We start from the raw sequence: 6,633 nt of genomic DNA on the forward strand, positions 1-6,633 counted from the left end.
ATGATTGAATTACAACCACCAACCAAAATACTGCATGATTTACAATATTTACCAATTGACAATAATCATGAAACCAGTGACAGTGGTGTGTATTGCAAACTTGCATCCTCATGCACATTACAAACAACCATTACTCCACAGGGTACCATTTTAAGCATAAGCATTTTCTCAGTGTTTATATCTGTAATATGCACGTACATTATATTCCCAGATAAATGCTCTGGAGTTGGAGTCCGAGACGACAAAAAAACCTTGTAGGTTACTGTAGGGAAAAGTAAAAGGTGATTTTGTATTGTAGAGGACAAGACAGAGCCGAGCCCATATGAGGCAGATTTGAAAGCATTTATATTTATTTTATAGCGGCATCATTTCAGATGTAGGATCTGGTTTTTTTTTTTATTGTAAGCTCACAAAAAAAAGACAAAGGCAAAGCACACAGGGCTGTCCTGCACACATCAACATATTCAAATGAACACTGCATTTGATCATTTGAAACATAATGAAAAATCCAAACATTATTAAATAAGGTTTATGACAAATTACATGAGCCAGTAAAGGGGAGAGCAAACAAATACACACTAAAAACAAAATTAAAGAGACTACAACAACAGAATAGCTGTCACAAATTGTTGATCTGAGGGTGCTGCTCTGATGTCCAGATGAACTGTGGACATTAATAATGCGCATGTACGGCCAAAGTCCTCAAACACAATGATTGTTGTTATTGTTTTGGTCCATGGGTGTCATACAGTATATTACAAGCTGCGTTCTCATACCTTCACTTCCTTCATCTCATAGCTCCTGATCTTCACCTACAGCTGTTGGCAGAGAGCCAAGATTATGATCAGCAGCAGCCACACAGAGGTCTTTGAGTTTCTCCCCAGCACGCTTTCCAGACTACATGAACATGCTTTATTAGAATATCAAAAAATATTGAGGGATTTTATCTCTGACTGGCTGGGATGGTAAACATGAGCCTGCTATGTGCAGTTTAGTAACGACACCTAATAGGATTTCTGGATTTAAGACAATTTGGAGCTGCAGATGGAGAAAATTGCCTTCTGCAGCTTTATCTGATTTGACTATGTGCTTTTTCTCATACTCAAAACCTAAAATCACATAAGGACTCTTAACAGGACCAAATGTTTGTCCTTGGGCAGAGAAACTCGAGGCCTCTGGGAGCAGAAGGATAGAATGTGAGTCCATTTCAGTCTGATGAGAGACCTCGACCTAGAAGTGGCTGGAAAAGGTGCGGATCCTGCTGAGGGTTTTGGGGCCAGGACTCAGATCTGGCTGAGCGGCAGGAACTTCTGGTAGTAACTCTTGGTCACGTCAATCATCAGGTCCTGGGTGCACTCTGGGAGCTCTCCTGAAAACAGACCTGAGACAGCGAAAGACGAACAGAAGGTAAAGACGTGGACGATAGCTAGAAAGTGGAGGGGGTGGGGTGTGTGCTGGTGTGGTGTGGTGTGGTGTGGTGTGGCGTGGCGGACCTGGGCACCCAGAGAAGACAGTAAAAGGCGGCACCACGGTCTCAGGAGGGAGCACAGTGTTGTCTAAGATCTTGCAGCAGTCCTTCAGCACACAGCGACGACCCTTTACACGACACACAAAACAAAAGTCAAAAGCAAGTTAACAGCTACTGAGTAAAATGCCTTAACTGACACTAAGTGTTACATCTATTCTGCTTATTACTCTATTGTAAACAATGCATTTTGGCTGTTCAGAACAATATATCTGTAATCATTCTTACAAAGTAAAAGATTTGTTTTACTTTTATATACCAAACAATGAACCAGTACAATCAATCAATATCTTGTTTTATATGGAAAATAACAATCCAGTTTAGCCATTCTAGAAACTAAAATTAACACACATGGTTCTGCACATTCCATCCCAGTGCTCAAAGCAGCCGGCCAGCAGTTCCTCTGAACATGACCGCCATGTGACCGTTACACCACAGGCAAGAGGAGACACTGTTTCTGTTTGTGTCCTCTCTCTCACTGGGGGCAGAGCGCTCTCTCTCTTTCTGCATGGTTTTCCTTTTTCTGTTGCATAGCATGGTTGTGTGTGCATGTGCTTTCACCCCACTCACTATGACGCAGTTCTTCCCAATGTGGACGTAGGAACCAATCTGTGCTGCGTTGACCACGCAGTCCTCCTCAATGAAGACGTGATCCCCGATGTGCAGCGGGAAGAACGCCACTCTAGAGGGGGAGACGGTGGGTGGTGAAGTTCAGGTGTTTCTTTGATGAGCATACAGCAACCAGAAATAACAGACAGCCAGGTATTAAGACTATTTACTGTATGGTTCTCTGCTGTGTACTCATGGAAACAATAAACTGACTGACAGAAGATTTATCTGCTTTGATTTTGAGAATGGAATGTTTCAGTAATTTCTCAAGTCAAAATGCCAAACTTTGCTGGCTGCAGCTTCTCTGTGAGGATATTCTTCTTGGTCTTATGTGATAGTTTTTGTGAATTTTTGTTTGGACCAAAAAAACCATCTGAATTTGTCACTTTTGTCTCTGGGACATTGTAAATTGATTAAGAGCAATTGTGTGATGTATTGATATGGTATTGGCATTGAGTTTGGTTACTGGAATATTGTCATCATTTGGAAGTCTCTTACTGATCTAAAAGGCTATAAGAATAAATGCCCCTGGTTGGCTGTCCATTTATATCCATGTTATTAATATATATATATATAATATAATATATATTAAAAAGGATGCTTTACCCTTTGCTGAACTTTTTAAAAGGTGGTCTAATGACGCTCCGGCTCTTTACCACACAGTGTCTGCCCACCCTGACATTAGCCAGGTCGCCTCTGATTATGCAGTCATTCATGACAATAGTCTGCAGGAGAGAACACATAACATAACTTCCCTGACAGAAAGCTGTATAAATAATACACCATCAGGCAGGTGTATTTTTCCTTACTTTGCCATTGAGTACGATGTTTTGACTCCCACATAGCACTGACTGTCTGCTGACTTTGTTGCCAGAAGCCTGAAATAAAATAGCAGAATGGTTACCGCTTGTATCGAAGTGTGTTTTAGTCTTCACTGTCCATATAAACTGAGCACAAACAATAATTTGTCCAACGCCCAACGCCCCGCTCAGCTTGTTAGCCAAATAGCAAGCGACTAAGTTAGCTAGCTAACAACGACTTGAAATAAAACATATTACCGTCTCGATGTACTCCGCTTTGTTGTACAGTATTTCAGACAACTCCATGGCTGGGAATTTGGTACAATATTTCAGACCGTGGGATTAATTCAGTAATCTAACGCATCTAACGTGATGTGTTTTGCTCCCTGCTCTGCTGTCAGCTCTCTCGGCTTCTCTTCTTCGGCCGATTCTGATGAATGGATTTTCAGACAAAATGAGTTGAGTTGATCATCGATTGAATTTGTTAAACCAATCAAACAGTCCCCCCAGGAATTTGTTATATTTGATTTGTATTGTGTAAGATGTATACATATATATAGCGTGTTAAATAATTCTGCTCCTCCAGGTCATTTGGCTAGGTAATTATTAAGCATCTAATCCGTAATATGACTCTGTGATCGATTGGTCTTCCCTCAGCAGAATAAGCTCCGCGACACTTTGGTATTTTACCTTTTATCAAAGTCATTGGTTATAATAATGCTTTTACTTATTGTCTGTTTAGTAAACAATATTGCAGAGAGCTCAAATAAAATAAAATATGCTGAATAAAAACACAGCTTGTATTCTGCGCATGCGCACGGCAGAGCCCATGACCCCGCTTCTTCTTCGCCTTGCACGCTGGGAGCCACCACTCACTTTTCTCCGTCATGGCGGCCCGTGTCCTGCAGCAGTGTGTCCGCTCGCTCGTCCGGCCCTCGCTGAGGCTTTCCTCCGGTAACCTGGCAGTCAGAGCCGCTGCCGCTCCGGTGGCAGTCGTCCACCGACCTCTCTCCTTCGCCGCCGACAGCCGAAGGACGCGGTGGCTCGGACAGAGCCGGGTGAGTCTCCGGTAACATTGAACCGCCATGGCCTAGCGTTCGCTGCTGTGACCTACCGACGTCTTTCAAAACTGTCATGCTAACTTAGCTTGCTAAAAGTTCACGATGGCATGCAAAGTTCATATTTTACCACCAGTGAAAACCTGTCGGTGTGATACCCCTCCTAAAATCCACGAAACCTTGGGACGTTTTATTTGTGATTACACTGCAGCCATGTTTTGCTTGCTGGCTAGCTTAGCTAGCTAGCAAAGTTGGTGAGTTCACTGACACACTTGTGTTGTCGCCTCTCTCACACCTGCAGTCTAGAGCCATATGGATACCTGAACTCAAGCTAAGCACCCTGTATAACCTATTCTAGCTAGGCGACGGCCAACGATGCTTTGCCAGATAAGCGTGCTGTTTAGAACACTGCTGCAGTGAAGTAGTTTTTGTGAATTGTATGATGTTAGTTTAATGACCGTTTTTGGAGATAACTTATTTAATGGTACTGTAATGCAGGGGGAGGTCGCCCATGATGTCAAGTGATTCTGCGTTATGAAAGACCTAAAGTCAGCTAAAACATTTAGAAACAAGTTGTATTTATATAGCATATTTCATTAAGTTGAAACATAACAATAGAGGAAAGACTACAAGAAAATAAAAACATCAGCCCCAAGAGTAATAAACTCCACATCCAGCCTAGAGACAGACAAGTAGTTTGTTTGACAGAGTAAGACCAAAATAACAAAAAGCACCCTTGCTAGATTTTGATCTTATGCTTCAGTACAGTAAGAAAATCAGCACTTGATAATCTCAGAAATGAAGATTAGACTTCATCATTGAGCAGGTCAGAAATGTATGAGCCGTACCAGATACCTGCTTTAAAGACTATATGTAGAGTTTTGGAGTTGGTTTTGTGTTGCACTAGGAGCTAAGAAAGTGATGCAAGTACTGGAGTAATGTGTTCAGCTTTGTTTGTATATGCAAGGAATAAAATTAAACGGTTAAAAAAAAGTGTAAATCGTTATGCAAAATTTAGATTCTGTACATTTAATATCAACAGTGAATGCTGGTGTTAAGTTTTTTGAACAAATTGATATGTTGCTACGGTGATTAAGGTCAAGTTCAATGTGCTTTATTGGCATGAATGTTTCAGTTAAACAGTGTTGCCAAAGCAGTGATTACTTGTCAGTCCAGTGTGCTTGAAACCATCCGCTTCCAGACTCTCCTGAATCAGTGTAACAGTATCGTGCTCAACATGCACGCTTGAGCTACAGCCTGTTAACAGTTTGTGCTCGTAACATTTTGACCCAAAGATGGGAAGTGAGTATAAATGGGTTCAAGCTAATTCATGGTCTGGAATGTTTCGCTGAATGAACGCCTCTGTGCATTTCTATGATCTGTCCACCTCATCATCCCCGCTCCTGACCCTCCACCTCCTCTTCTTCCTTTTCCACCACAGGTCCCCTCAGTGGGCGTGTTGTGCCGACAGTATGGAGACCTGCCTCCTCTCACCCTAGACACCATCAGAGACCGCGTCATGTATGTCCTCAAGCTCTATGACAAGATCAACCCTGAGAGGGTGAGAGCGAGCTCCAGCCAGTTTGGAAACTGGCAGTGAATGAAGGATGCATTGTGTCTGTTACTTAACAGGTTGAAAAATATGTGTAGAAAGAACTTATTTTGCAGATGATATTCTTCTACAGACACTTTTGTTTAGCCTGCAGTTTGTCAGACACCATGTTAATGTGCGCACACACTCCACTTTGTGAACCTGCCTCAACAGTGATTTGATCCTTTCATGGGATTTTTTTTGGTTAATGTGAGAGGCTGATGAAGGAAAGGCTTGTTTTACTCTGTGCCGTAGGAAAGTAATCCCGCTAAATGAGATGTAGTAATTGTGTGAATACTTAACAGTAGTTTGTTTGGAATATCCATTATTCATATTTAGATCGTGTCTGTTCAGAACCAAACTGTGTGTTGCCAGAAAACTGAAATGCCAGTGATTGTGCAAAATGTTACTTTCTGCTCCACAGCTGCAGACATCATCCCACTTCATGAAAGACCTGGGTCTGGACAGCTTGGACCAGGTGGAGATCATTATGGCCATGGAGGATGAGTTTGGTGAGTGTCTGTCGCTGCTAGCCTGTCAGGGGTGCACGCCATACAACATAACCTTACAAATACATAAATATTACAAATTCAGTGTGTATCCATCAGGCCAGCAAAGAAGTATTCCTCATTTCCACTGCATGCTACAGCTCGGCTGGACTCGCTTTTTTGTTTCTTCACTGTCAAAAGTACCTACCTGGTACTCTTTTTGGTATTCAGGCAAGTTGAGCTGATACTAAAAGAAACAATCGTTACTTACACGACCCAGGACATCCTGCACAAACTCACCATTTTTAAATAGCCAAGCTACCATCAGTAATGCAATTTTTTTTGTTTGTTTGTTTTACTCACTCGACACTGGTGGGATGAGAGTGGTCACTTAGTTTGTTTGTCTGTGTGTTGTTCTTCAGAGTAGAAACACAGACTACTTTATCGTTAGAGCTGGCCCGATGGCTGTGGTCTCTGGGATGCAACTTTGTGCAGAAAATGAGAGTGGTTGTTAACAGTATCTTGTCTTCTGTGTGTGTGTGTGTGTGTGTGTGTGTGTGTG

General features: G+C 42.1%; 2 protein-coding genes across 3 annotated transcripts in view; one reads left to right on the forward strand and one right to left on the reverse strand.

Moving 5' to 3' along the window:
* Positions 1-328: 328 nt before the first annotated feature.
* On the reverse strand, positions 329-3,354 carry dctn5 (dynactin 5). The gene is made up of 6 exons (XM_046043026.1): positions 3,193-3,354; positions 2,944-3,012; positions 2,741-2,859; positions 2,096-2,207; positions 1,494-1,596; positions 329-1,381 (listed from the first exon to the last, which is right to left on the reverse strand). The coding sequence occupies exons 1-6, from the start codon at positions 3,238-3,240 to the stop codon at positions 1,284-1,286; spliced, it is 549 nt and encodes a 182-aa protein (XP_045898982.1). The 5' UTR covers positions 3,241-3,354; the 3' UTR covers positions 329-1,283.
* A 419-nt stretch (positions 3,355-3,773) lies between these two features.
* ndufab1b (NADH:ubiquinone oxidoreductase subunit AB1b) overlaps positions 3,774-6,633 on the forward strand; it is a 6,149-nt gene continuing 3,289 nt past the window's right edge. Inside the window, exons 1-3 of one of the 2 annotated variants that reach the window (XM_046041594.1) lie at positions 3,774-3,992; positions 5,434-5,553; positions 6,008-6,331. In XM_046041594.1, coding sequence (XP_045897550.1) covers positions 3,822-3,992; positions 5,434-5,553; positions 6,008-6,316 — 600 coding nt within the window. In that variant the 5' untranslated portion in view covers positions 3,774-3,821 and the 3' untranslated portion in view covers positions 6,317-6,331. Of the gene's footprint in view, positions 3,993-5,433; positions 5,554-6,007; positions 6,332-6,633 lie in introns of those variants that run through there. The other variant, XM_046041596.1, reaches the window with a different exon arrangement.

This window comes from Micropterus dolomieu, linkage group LG02, assembly GCF_021292245.1.
Source record: "Micropterus dolomieu isolate WLL.071019.BEF.003 ecotype Adirondacks linkage group LG02, ASM2129224v1, whole genome shotgun sequence".
NCBI lineage: Eukaryota > Metazoa > Chordata > Actinopteri > Centrarchiformes > Centrarchidae > Micropterus > Micropterus dolomieu.

What these genes read in the sequence shown, in the direction of transcription:
- dctn5 (XM_046043026.1), bottom strand. Translation starts at nt 3,240, where the DNA reads ATGGAGTTGTCTGAAATACTGTACAACAAAGCGGAGTACATCGAGACG. An exon ending in TTTAAAAAGTTCAGCAAAGG is followed by an intron (nt 2,208 to 2,740) that starts GTAAAGCATCCT and finishes CTCCCCCTCTAG; the next exon opens with AGTGGCGTTCTTCCCGCTGC. An exon ending in TGTCTTCTCTGGGTGCCCAG is followed by an intron (nt 1,382 to 1,493) that starts GTCCGCCACGCC and finishes TCGCTGTCTCAG; the next exon opens with GTCTGTTTTCAGGAGAGCTC.